The sequence below is a fragment of the Marmota flaviventris genome, chromosome 9 (assembly GCF_047511675.1).
Source record: "Marmota flaviventris isolate mMarFla1 chromosome 9, mMarFla1.hap1, whole genome shotgun sequence".
Classification (NCBI taxonomy): domain Eukaryota; kingdom Metazoa; phylum Chordata; class Mammalia; order Rodentia; family Sciuridae; genus Marmota; species Marmota flaviventris.
In genome coordinates this window covers 123,849,727-123,864,296 of record NC_092506.1, presented here as the reverse complement: position 1 = coordinate 123,864,296, position 14,570 = coordinate 123,849,727, and the positions used below count along the sequence as shown (strand labels likewise).

At 32.2% G+C, this 14,570-nt stretch overlaps 1 protein-coding gene across 1 annotated transcript in view; it reads left to right on the top strand.

The window, feature by feature from the left end:
- Positions 1–14,570, top strand: part of LOC139707011 (cadherin-18-like) — a 146,533-nt gene that overhangs the window by 75,245 nt on the left and 56,718 nt on the right. Inside the window, 1 exon segment of the mRNA XM_071617004.1 lies at positions 10,206–10,373. Within this exon segment, the coding sequence (XP_071473105.1) occupies positions 10,206–10,373 (168 nt within the window).

The following is a 14,570-nucleotide window of genomic DNA, read 5'->3' as shown; positions in this document are numbered from 1 at the left end:
CTTTATTTCTTCTTCTTTCCAGATTTTTTCCCCCTGCAATTCTGGAGATTACATCCTGGGATTTGTGCAAGTTAGGCAATGCTCTACCACTGAACTAGACCCCCAACTCTCTTTTTTAGTTAATTTTTTTTTCTGATGAAGGATACTGGTCTATTTCATCCTTTTGCTTGCAGACACCCAATTCCCAACACCATTTATTGAATAGCCTGGCCTTTCTCTAATGTGTGCTCCTACCCACTTTGCTGAAAATCAGTTGGGTGCAGATTCAGGGCTTTTCTCCTTGGCTCCCCTTTTCTGTTTCAATTGTCTATGGTTCTGATATTTTTGCCAGTACCAGGCTGTTTTGTTTATAACAGCTTTGTGGTATGTTTTGAAGTCAGTTTGTATAATGCTTCCTATTTTATTCCTGTTGCTCAATATTGCTTTGTCTATTCATTTTTTTCCTTTCAGTTCATTACAAACTGCTTTATTTATAATTGTGAAGAATAGCATTGGTATTTTGATAGCTATTGTACTGAATCTGTAAATTACTTTAGGTATTGTGGACACTTAAATAATATTGATTCTTACAGTTCATGAATATGGAATTTCTTTCTTTGTGGGTGTATGTCCTCTTCTATATTTCCATCAGTATTTAATACTAATTATACAGATCTTCCAACTATTTTATTCCTATAAATTTTATATTTGTAATTATTGTAAATGGGATTTATTCCTTTATTTATATTTCACACAATTTGATATTGGCATGTAGCATTACTGACTTTCGAATATTGATTTTGTATCCTGTAAGTTAGGTAATTTTAAATTCATTTTAATAAAACTCCATATGGTTTATAATTAATTGGCCCATGTTTCCTTTCAGAGAAACACTGAAATTCTAACATATTTTGTATAACATACTAGACATTACATGAATAAATGAACAAATTAGCAAATTAAGCAGAAAAATAAGTAGCGGAACAAAGGAGTAAACATGTTGTTTAGGTATGAAAAGAAACTTACCAGTTCCTCTGGTAAATGAATGTGTGTACCTCAGAAGATTCTGTGAGAATTTGAATGTATTGTTTATTTGTTTGTTCTAGCCTATTAAACTTTTCTTCTGCAATTTTCTGTAATATTAATTAATGAAGCAAATTTGTAAAATATTTTCATATTGTGTTCTTATTTATTGGGTAAAATAAAATCAAACATTTTGGAGAGTATACTGCTATACAAATATCATTAGTCAGGCACATAGACATATGGTAGGCCAATTTGTGAGGCTCAAGAAATAGTGTTTATAAGCACAGATGGATTTTCATTGTTAAGAAGTTGTATTTAGCTGAGTTCCTAGTTACAAACCCTACATATCAAGGTTACTGGGAAGAAATAGTCAGATGGTGATTTTCAGGGATTGAGAAGCCTTTAACCATTTATTAAGATCATAATGAGAAACAAAACAAAATGGTAACACAAGCAATCACATTCTTTTGATTCTTCCAAGGATTACAGGAGAATAACAGGCAGCAATTTCCATTAAAGTATTTGAAGTAAATATTTCTAGTAAAATATATCCATAAAACATTCATCTAGGATGCATTACAAACAGGATAAATTTCCTTTTTTTTTGAAGAAATGAACAATACAATGATTTATAATTAATTTTACCCCTATATATTTCTTTTTCTTTAAAAATTTACTAAATGAAGAAGTTAATGTTTAGGGCAGTTATAAAGCATTTGCTTCACATGGAAAAGACAATGGATTCAGTCTCCAGCAATGCAAAAACAACTAAATAAAATACTAACTGAGAAGGCCACATATTACATTTATTTTATCAATAAAAAGTAATATTGCAGTTGCTGGACATAATGGATACATGGACACATGCCAGAAATAGCAAACCAATTAAGCAAACATCATTTCTTTCTTGGACTATGTAAGTTTATTTTATCTCCATATTGTACATAGGTTTAGAAATCACAGTCATGGAAAATTATATTATCATTGTGTGTTATAGATGTGTGTAATATAATCATACACAGATTCATTTATTAGATGAAGATAAAGTGTGAAAAAAATGTATAACCTGTCATGGGAAAAATAATGCCTTTCCAATTGCCTCTTTTCAAAGCATGTTACTGACCCCAAAGCACTGGAATTACACTGAATGTTTGTATGCTCCCAGATTCATATATTGAAGTCATAACTCCCAAAGGAGGTTATCAATGTTAGATTAGGTTATGTGGGTGGAGCCTACATGTTGGGAATACTGTCCTTACAAGAAGAGAGAAAGGGTCATTTCTACACTCCAAAGCTAATACACTGGAAAGGCTGCATAGGACATTGTGAGAAAATAGTCATCTGGAAAACTGGAAGATGGCCCTCACAGGAGCCAAATCACCTGGCACCTTGACCTCGGAGCTTCTTAGAATCCTTACCAATGAAAAGTAAATTTCTTTTCTTTAAGCCATTCAGTGTATTTTGTTCAGGCAACCCACATGGACACATATCGAAATCAATGTGAAATTTTTGTGTGTCTGCCCCACTGCAATTTAATAAATTAGAATTTCTAGAGAACACATATGGTCAATCTTTCCCTTGATGAAATCTCAAAGAAATGTTTAAGCAGTGTCAGGTTTAAAAACTAACACAGATACAATAGTACCTAGGGCACCTCAATAATTGATCATCTAAACCAGTACAGTATTTAGAATAAAAGGAGCATTCCAACAGTTACAACAGGATAGTGTTAATGTGCACATGTACTAATAAAACCAGTGCATAAGGCAATATTTCACAGGTATCTGTACATTTAACCCCTTTTATATTTGGAAAAAAATATCTATAAAATTTTCATTACCATGAAATGTAGTTTCCTAAATAAAAGAAGGCAGGAAACAAATAACAAAATGAGGGTGAGGGGAAGTGAATTTATATGTGCATTTATTCAAAATATATATTTTATTCTGTAAAAAATAAAAGCAGCTATTGCTATAAGCATTGAGAATGAAACATTTGTGAGTTATTTTTGATTTAATGATTAAATATCTATGGAAATATTTTCCCATGTAGAGAAAGGATTATTCATATATAACAGGAAAATCATTCACTTAACAGGAGTGAAGAGAGGAAAAGTCAGAATTGCAATTATCAAGAAAACAAGTAACAATAAATGTTGGTGAAGATTTTGGGGAAAAGGTTCACTATTACTATAGAAATACTTTGGATTAGGCATAGGGGAGTGAAAGGAGGAGTCAGGTGTGGAGTAGGAAGCATAGCAGAATTAATTGGACATTATTACCCTATGAATATATATGGTTACATGACCAGTGAGATTCTATATCATGGTCAACTAGAATAACGAGAAGCTATGCTCCATTTATGTAATTGTCAAAATTAATTCTACTGTCTTGTATAGCTAACAAGAACAAACTAAAAAGAAAGAAAGAAAGAAAGAAAGAAAGAAAGAAAGAAAGAGCAAAGATGTATCCTCTCCCTATCCCTACTCCTTTGAAAGGAAAAAATATATAATTTTCATTTTTCTTTTCTATATTAAAATCTAAATGAGTGAACAAAACATATGTTCCTGTGTTTTAATCAGTTTTTTTTTTTTTTTCTGATGTGACTAAAAGACCTGACAAGAGTAATTAGAGGAAATAAAGTTTATTTAGGAGCACGTGATTTCAGAAGTCTCAGTCCATAGACAACCAGTTCCATTCCAGGGAACACAAAATGAGGCAGAATATAGTGGAAGAGTGTGGCAGAGGAAAACAGCTCAGGACATGGCACCAGAAAGTAGAAGAGAGAGACAACCCCTCTCATCAAGGACAAAATTTATACCTCAATGGCACATCCCCCAAGTAAGCCACAACCTCCAGCCACATTCTACCTCCCTATGGGTACTTCTAGGTTATCACAATGCATTTAGTCCTTTTTTAAAAGTCTTCATAGTCTTAACAATTTCAGCATTACCAAAAGTTCAAAAACAAAGTCTCTTCTGAGACTCAAGGCAAAGTATCAATGAGAACCCCTGTAAAAATCAAAAGCAAGTTACATATTTTCAATACATAAAGGAATAGAGTAAACATTTCCATTCCAAAAGGAGAAATAGAGGCATGTAAAGAAAGTATAGGACCAAAGCAAACTGAAATAAATCCTAGCAAACAAGTCCTGTAGCTCCAAGTCCAGCATCTGGGGCACATGGTATCCTGATGTTCTCCTCAAAGGATTTGTGTAGCTCTTCCCAGTGACCTTGATCATTGCAGTCCAAATGGCCTGTATCAGTTTTTCTCTGATCAATTTCTGCAGGTTTCCTTGGCAGATGTTCTATAGTACTGGCATTTCTTAATCTTGGAGGTCTCACTGCAGCTTCAACTTCGTCCTCACATCTTCATGCTTTGCCCTTTCAGTGGGTGCCCACAGGACTCTGACCCTGCTGCACTTTGATGGCCTACAAGGTCTTCCTTTGAAATATGAGTGGAAGCCTCCATAACTCCTTAACTCCAGCATCCTGTAGAACCAGGACCACATAGTTTATGCAAAGGTTTGTTGCCTTCTCGAGCAGTAGCCAAGCCAACTATAACCCTGGCTGCAGCAGCCTCAGAGTGCCTGGACAGCTGAGCAGAGAAAGCTCCACTTACCAGGGACAAAATATAAACTGCAAAAGCACACCTCCAAACCCCACCTCCTCAAGCCACACCCAACCTGCTTACAGTTGTCACTCAGTTAATCCCCATCAGGAGTTAATGCACTAATTTGGCTAAATCTCTTATAATCCAATATTTTTATCTGAAAATTTTCTTTCATTGTATCACACAAGAGCTTTTGGGGGACACCTAATGTTTAAACCATAGCATCCTGGAACCAATAAGATATTTCAGTAAGTTAATGGAATACAAGCTTAATATACAAAAGTCAATCACTTTGCTATACAGCATCAATTAATAAATGGAGATTGAACTTGAGAACAATATGCTTTGAGTATTAGCCAGTTATAAGTCTAAAAAAAATGTTGTGTGTGTGTATGTGTGTGTATTATGTGATTTTGCTATGGTGGAAAAAAAAAAAAAAAATATATATATATATATATATATATATATATATATATATATATATATATATATACACATACTACAAAATTGATGAAAAAATTTTTAAAAATACTAATGGGGAAAAGTTACACATTCAGGGGTTGAAAGACTCAATATTGTCAAAATGTCAATATTGTCAAATTATTCCCAACTTGATTTACAGATTCAGTATAATATCAATCAAAACCCAAATGTTATTTTTTCAGATATTACTGAAATGGTTCTAAGTCATATTTAGAATGACTAAGACCCAGAAAATCCAGCACAGTATTGAAGAAGAATAGGTCAAGATACTAACTCTACCTAAGTTCAAGTTTACTCTAATCCTATGCTAATCAAAATAGTGTGATATAATGAAAAAATAGACAAAGAGGTCCACAGAACAGACTAGAGAGCCTTACAAAATCAGAAGATACAATTAACAGATTTTCACAAGGAAATGAAGCTAAGATAGAGAGAAAACAGAGTTTTTTCTTAACATGGCTAATCCATTCTTTAATGAAAACGATAATATGAACTACTCATCTATATGCCAAAAAAATATGAAATTAGTCCTTACACACTTCATAAAAATTAACTCAAAATGAAATGTAATCTTAAATGTAAAATTAAAGAAATCCCTAGGAAATAATATGGGAAAAAGCCCAAGTGACTTGGCTATGGTGGGTATATTTTAGATAAAACAACCAATGAATTATCTATGAAAGAAATAGTGGACATGTTGTACTTCATTAATTTTTTCAAAGTCTATTTTTTTTCAAGATATTGTCAAGAGAAAAAGAAGTTAAGTCAGACACTGGAGAAAATATTTGCAAAGAGCAAACCTTAAAAAAAAGTGAAATGGTTGATTTTATGTGCCAACTTCACTCGGCCACGGACAGCCCACATATATGGTTAAAAATTATTCCTGGGTGTCTCTGCGAGAATATTGCTACATATTCATATTTTAATTGTAAGAATCAGTAAAGCAGAGGTCCATTCCCAGTATAGGTGAGCATCATTTAATTTATTAGGACCCTGAAAGGAATAAAATATAAAGCAAGGGAGAGAATATGCCCCTTCAGATGCCAGAACAAAGCTGGGTCTTTGTTCTTCTACAGTTGAACTAGACTTTCTATCATCAACACTCTTGATTTTGACATTCAAATATGGACTGGTATCCAGGTATGGTGGGACATGCCTGTAATACCAGTGGATCCAGAGGCTGAGGCAGAAGGATTGCAAGCTCAAAGCCAGCTTCAGCCAGCCTCAGTAACTTAGAGAGATTCTGTCTCAAAATAAAAAATAATAAAGGGCTGAGGATGTGATTCCATGGTTAAGAGCCTCTGAGTTCAATCACTGGTATGAAATTAAAATTTAAAAAAAGCTTGAGGATAATAACTATAGAATTTTTCAACCTTCACCATTATCTGAGAAAATTTATCTTCATGATTTGCTTTTTATCTATCTGTCTATCTATCTATCTGGCAAATTATGGATTCTGATTCTCCAGAGAACCATGAATAATGAAGACTGCTTCATATATATCACAATACATAAGTTAAAGCAAATTTAAAATTCAAAAGCAATAAAAAAGTGGAAAAATATATTTTAAGTGGTCCAAAGACCAAACCAGACACTTTATGAAATAAGGTATATAGATGGCAAATTAATATATGAAGATATTCAACATCATATATTATTAGGGAGATGAAAGTCAATACTTTAATTAATCAGACACCACTATGCACCTATTTAATTAATTGAAATCAAGAACCCTTAAAACAACAAGTGTTGGCTAGGTTATTGAGCAACAAGATAGTCATCATTGGTGGTAAAGAATACTATACAACCACAGTAGAAGACAGTTTGAGAGTTTCTAACAAAACTAACTCTACTCATACCATGTTATTTGACATTCACATCCTGGCATATACTGAAATGTGTTGAAACCTGATATTCACACAAAAATCTCTGCACGGAATTTTAGTACAATTTTAATTATAATTCTGAAATATAGCAGCAATCAATATATTCTTCAGTAAATCATTATGTACATAACTGGCAGTGCATCCATGTATGGGATATTAGTCACCACTAAAAAGAGTGATCTGAATTATCAAGCTATAGAATGATAGGGAGAAGTTTAAGTGGATATTTTTAAATGAAATAAGACATCCGAATGAGTAACTCCTGCATATTTCAATTATATATCATTCTGGAAAAGGCAAAACTGTCAAGACTATAAAAATATTTTTTTCTAGAGATTGGTAGAAATAAGGATTGAATAAGTTGAGAAAGACAATTTACATAGTATTTTAACTATTCTATGTGATAATCTAATGTGGACACAGGTATTTTTTATTATTATTAGAATTCATAGAATGCACAACACCAAAAATGAGACTAAATGTGCAATCCAACTTCAAGTGATAATGATGTGCTGAAGTAACTTCATCAGTTATAACAAAGGTACCAACTTGGGGGGAGATGTCTATAGTGTGCAAGGCTGTGTGTGAAAAGGGGAGGGAGAAAATGGGAGTCTCCGTACTTTTCAATTTTGCTGTGAGTCAAACTAAAATTCTATTTTTAAAAAAAATGATTGTGCACTGTTTATGCTCCAGGCCATCTGCTTTCATATACCTGGGCTTCAGGTTAGATGAGAATAGCCTGCCCTGGACTGTGTTTCTATGGAAAGTTGACTGTGGCACTCCCAGTTACCAACAGGACTCTAGGGGGTCCTGGCTAAGCTCATGCAACAAGGCCATCTCCAGGTCAATGTGGATTTTGATGATCCAGACATACTGGCTACTGCAAAGCATTTGTCAGCTTATTTCCTTTCCTTTACACTGACAAGTAAGTGTCTGCCCTATAAAAAATAAAAGCACCCTACTGAAATGATGAAGGTTCATAGGATACAACAGGGCATCTCCCTGGTTTTCCTTTTCTGGTCCTCTTAAATGACCAATATTCAAATTACACATTAAAGAGATATCTATAAAGTTTCTCTGCAAGGATGGGTGATGGGTTTTATCTTTAGATATATAGAGCTTGAAAACCTTATTTTACTGATTATGCAGTAGAAGATCATCCTTGACAACATCCTCACACTCCTTCCCATCTGAGTAAATTTCCATTTATAATTTATTCTTCTCCAAAAAGTCATCTTTATTTTTTTCTCAAATACTAAAAAAATATATATCCTTTCTCTAAAACATTTTCAAAAATCCTTTGCTAATTTATTCCTGCATCAATTCAGTGACTACTTATGCAATTATCATATGTGATACAACATTGTTCTTTTTAATAAAGAGGCTTGAGGCTTTTTCATATGCATGAATTAGATGAATCATTTATTATCATATTATTAAAATTTATTGTGATAAGAATAATTTTCATTTTTATTTAGCTTCAGGGGGTTTTCCTACACTTTCTCAGTTACATGTTCACAAGGTTTGAAAGTTCTGGAATCATTTTTCATGCCAGAGGCTCTCCTCTTAAAGTTATTACACAGAAAATTCATTCAGAAAAAAGAAGAAGAACAACAGCAACAACAAGAAGAAAAGAGATGTGGTCTACAGTCCCATATATTTTCTCTCATATGTGGAAGCTAGAAAGAAAAAATAAATGTTTTGTTTTTGGTACCATGAATTGAACCCAGGGGGTCTTAACCACTGTGCCACATCCCCATCCTAAGTCCTTTGTTATATATTTTATTTTGAGACATGGACTCCCTAAAATGCTTAGGGCCTTCTTAAGTTGCTGAGGCTGGCTGTGAACTTGTAATTCTCCTGCCTCAGCTTCCTGAGTTGCTGAGTGCACCACCATGCCCAACTAGAAAAAAATAAATTTAATTAAAAGGACAGGCTCTTCTAAAAACCGAATGGAAAGTAGAATAGAGAAGAATAATTATAATGCACCAGTAAAAAGGGGAGTATTTTTTATAAAGTGATAGATCTTTTCCAATCTTAAGGACTTTTTTTTTCTGAATATACAACTTCATTTTCTCTGTCATTTCAAGAAATTGTATGTACAAATGTTTGGTAAACTTTACAGTTAAAAGTTTCAATTGGCAACTTCCAACAAATTGTAGCAATAACTAACTAAATGTGAGTTCAAGAGAATTTCTTTTTGTATAGACATAAATATACATATTTATAATATATATCATCTAGGTGATTTTTAAAAAAAAATTTTAAACAATAGGCTCTTAGTTAATTTGGTCTTCTGTAAAATGTGGTTTTGTTTTTTTAAATTTAAGACTACTGAAAGGGATATTGATTTCTGGGGGATACAAAAGGGGTTTATATGTATAAACATTATAAAAAATGGATATATATTTTTATGCCTTCATTCAATCCAAGTATCCATCATGAAGAAATGCATTAAATGTCTCCCTAGCAATATAAAATTAAAAATGTGACTTTTGCTTTATTTCTAGACTCAATATCGTAACTTTATTTGGCTAAAATACATATCTTATTCTTGATAAATATGTTTTCTGGGGAAACATATTTTTTCTCAATATAAGTTAAAATGCTTCTTTGTTCAAATGTCAACACTCCTGCAATGTTTTCCTTCATCAAACTTTGATGACCCTATGAGCAAGCCATGTAAATTGTTCAGTAAGGAAGAAAATTAACCACTGCTTAAATCAATAATACCTCTTAACTGAGACTTCTGAGAGGAACAATTGTGAAATGCTTAGCCCACTAGCAGAAGGAATCAGGGCAGAGGACTGACCTCAAGGGGCCATCAACCCCAGGAAATGTGGACTGATGGATATCTTAATTAGTCACAAAAAAAAAATGGTTAGGAATACGTGGTTGCAGATAAATGACTCCATAAATCAGTTTTAGTGCATTGTTAAATTGCAGAAGTGTGGATTTCTTTTAAAAATATGCTATTTAAAAAACCATTTCTTAGATCAGTAGAGGAAAGGGAACAGAGGAAGGGAGAAGAGGGGGAAAGGGAGAATAATGGGGACTGAATTAGAGAAAAGTGATCCTATGCTTTATAATTATGTTAAAATAAATTTTAATATTATGTCTAACAAAAGAAAACATTTCTTAAAACATAAAAATATATCTGAGTAGCCTTTCATTTATGTAAAACACACACTGATTATTGTTTAAAATGCATGTATTACAGGAGTTATTAGAACGGCCTTACATAATATGGACAGAGAAGCCAGAGAACACTACTCAGTGGTCATTCAAGCCAAAGACATGGCTGGACAAGTCGGAGGGCTTTCTGGATCTACTACAGTCAACATCACCTTGACAGATGTCAATGACAACCCACCACAGTTTCCACAGAGTAGGTACATTTTTCCTAGGATTTGAATATTTTACTATGCATTTATGTAAAACAAAATGAAATCCCTGAATATATAGTGCTTTGTTGTCTTCTGTGGGGATATTTTGCTTTTGTAGCTCTTGATTTTCCTATGGTGTTATCTCTAGTCAAAAGTTAAGAATATCGAAATCTCTCAATCCTGAACCTGTAATATAATGGATATCAGATGAAAAATGTGAATTTCTGCTGGCATCAAAGTTAACCATTCAAAACAGTCAAGTGGTGCTAAGTTACAATATCCTACATTTGCCAAAATAGTTATGCATTATTACAGCTTCCATGAAGATGTTTACAGTGCATTTTGTTATCATAATTTTTGAATGTGTTTATGCAGATATAGATACATTTATGGTATGAATGATTGCTTTATGCATACACATACACTGGTATCACATAAAAGACCATTACAAATAATTTAATTACATGTGATCTCAGAATAGAATATCCATCTTGAAAACAGATCATGATCCAAAAGGCAATTCAGGGAAACAAGGCAAGTATTTATTCTGTGACTTTGGAAGGAGGTGGTGTTCATCCATCTTCAGAATATAGAGGATATAATTATATTATATTGGAGTATTTTTAATATGGCAGTACTGTGGATAATCACTCATAGAATGATCCTTAATTAACATAAAAATCCAATTGGGGTTTACTATAGATGTCCATCCTACCAAATGATGTTTAAAACCTGTAATTGAGTAGGTATGCTGGTATTTCAGCAAAGGCTCATCACAAGTCAGTATGAGATTCCTTTCCTAAGGTTCCTTCTTAATGTTGTTCTCATTATATCCAGGCCTAACTACAATGAAATATTGTGTATTCCTAAAGCATAACAATGCTTTTCACAAACTTATTTTGACTGGGATCATCCTGTGCTCATACTGTTTAAAATTCCTGCTAAATTTCTCTGTAATATCTGTTGCAGATTAGTTGCTTCTTTTGATTTCCTCTTGACATGGCACTTTTGCATGCATGTTTATCTGTTCTAAGTCCCTGTGTCCTCTATCACTATGAGGGCCTCTAAGTATGAAAGAATTTTGATTTGTTTTTGTAACACTACTTGTTCAAGCCAGTGACCAGAACTAGATCAATGACTGTTAAATGAATGAGTGAATTAGTTGAATTTAAATACCCCATCAAAATTTTATTATTAAAAAGACAGCCAAGTTTATAGTTACATGAAAATCACTTAAAAATATTGGTGCTGGAGATAAGAGTATGTGAATAGGTTCACTTGTGGCCTTTGCTCTATGAAGTATGTAAGAAAGAAACTCATAGATCATAGATGGGTCTACATTACATTTAACTTTAGATATAATTAAATTGCAAAATGTTTTAAAAATTACACTGTACATTTTTATCTATTTTATCACTTAATTTACATGATGGAAGCACATGTGCACACACATACACACACATACATATATATTACTGAGACAAGGGCCATTATTTCATATGATATGACAATTAAAATTGGAAGTCTTTTTTAAACTTAGGATTCCAGAAGTTAATTCTCCTACTTAATTTTAATTTTATATTCATCAACCAATGAATTCTAGTATTCTATTGCCTAGTAGGTATCTAGGGTTAATAATATCACTTTTGGGGGGAGCGGTACTGGAGATTGAAATCAGGGGGACTCAACCACTGAGACACATCTCTATTCCTATTTTGTATTTCATTTAGAGATAGGGTCTGGCTGAGTTGCTTAGGGTCTTGCTAAATTGCTGAGGCTGGCTTTGAACTCAAGATGCTCCTGTCTCAGCCTCCTGAGCCACTGCACTCAGCAATAATATTACATTTAATGTTTCAAAATAGCTAGAAAATAGAGATTTGAATGTTCTCAACACATATAAATGATAAATGTTTAGGATGATAGATATGCTAAATGTTCTCATTTGATTATTACAATATGTGTACTGAAAATATCATGGAATCTGAAGTTCAGATTAAGCTAATTAGATTTCTAATCTACCAATTTACATTTTATGTGGCAACTGATAGGATAATAAAGGGTAACATCTGAAGTAAATCTGAAATTCTCAAATCAACTAGAAAACAGAGAATGGGAAATATTACAAATATATTTTATTCAGCCTTCATTAAAGACACATTTTTATCTTATGTCATGAAATTTAGTAATAAAATGATAGCTTATCTTTATTACATATTTATTAAACTAAAAAAGGCAAATATGACTACAGAATATATTCTTTCAGAAAAATAAATATTAAGTGACTTTTTTTTAATTTTGAAGTTGGACATTTTGAAATAATTTTGGGTTATGTACCTAGGAATTTACCAGAGTATGCAAGTCATTTGTGATTTAAAAAATCTATTTGGTTATATTCTATGACAAAGTTATACATTCTATCTTCTTTCATTGCTTATTTTACATGGATATCTGGGTTTATGGTTATAAGGATATATTTTTATAAATAATTTGAGTATTATCAGTTAGTATTTATAAATCATTTTGTAATTCTTCACAGGATTTTTTTTAATAAAACAGTGCTGACTTTTAATTGAATTTTATAAGTTTTCATTCTTTCTTACAGTAATTTACAAATGACTTTTGCAATAAAAAGTGAGAAAATATATTTTTTTATAATTGAATTACCTTACCAATATTTTAAAGAAAATTATCATTCCTAGAGGAAAATCAGCTTTGTGCATGCTGACACAAATATGAAAAAAAAAACATGTAATCTGGAATTTCTTTTAATCGAAGGAACCTATGTGATACTAATTATGGATCATCAAGAAGACCCTGTAATTAAAGGAAAGGAAAGTAAACAGAATAAAATTTATTTTTATGTGCATTTTTAATACATCATATCGGAATACTGCTATTATTACTGTTTTGTTTATGAAGATGTTAGTTATACATAATAGCAGTATTCGATATGATGTATTAAAAATGCACATAAAATAATTTTATTCTGTTTACTTAACCCCCCACAGATCCTTTTCCTTTAATTACAGGGTCTTCTTGATGATCCATAATTAGTACTCAACATAGGTTCCTTCGATTAAAAAGAAATTCCAGATTACATGTTTTTTTTTTCTTCTTTTTTCAAAGTAGCATCTGAGCATAAAGCTGTATTTACATAAAAATTTAAAACAGATATTTAAAATCTTTCTGCTTAATCTTATCAACAAAGACAAACCAGTTAAGTCCTTGTTTCTAACCACTTACAATGTCAATTTTCCCTAAGAAACATTTATATTTTTTCTCTTTTCCCAAGTAAATACTCTTCATATAAGACAAATGATAAATGAGTTGAATAAATGTAATGATCACATTAATTACAGCTTTTTTAGGCTGGAGATCAGGTATACTTAGGAAATACTCCATGTACTCATCTGGCAAAGTTACTGAAGTAAAGATACACATTCTTTTAAAAATCAATTAGAGTCAATACTGTCCTGGGAGGAAAAGGTATATTAAATGGGACAAGCTTCAGTGAGCCAAATTCCCTTTTATTATTCCCACCAAGTCTTCCTTTCTTCAGTTTACTACAGTTAACCTTTACTATTTTATGATGCAGTCTAAGAAATCATGTGCAAAAGATCACATATGGTGAATAAAATTATGGCACATTCAGAAACAAAAATATGAAATAATGAGATCTGTATGTCTATGATGCTATAATTCTAGCTCTGTTTGAAGACATTAAAAGAAAAATTCACTAATGAGGTAGGAGTTAGCAATCTGAAAGTTTCACACATATTCAAAATATAATGAAAAGACTTTATTAGTATAGTACATGTAGTTTGATGCCAGAAGCACAACAGTGTGCCTTGCCTTACTTGGTAACTCAAAAATTCTAACCTTCCTATTGAAAAGTCAAGCAAAACTAACATTTTGAAGGTAGTTATAGTTTAGCAATTATGTTACTCACTTTGGGGGATCAGATTTTTCTCGTCATTTTTAACTCCCTGCATTTGTGGCATCTCTTATTAATTTTCCAGTTCTGAAGAAAGGTTCAAACATTAAACTTTCATGTCTGCATTTTATTTTATATTGTGGTGTTCTATATTTGTATGTACACACATATACATACATCTATATATCTATCAATAGGTACAAATGCATACAGTAAAGGAATTTTTGTCTTAATATTCTTAAAGAATATAGGTACTTATTTGTCT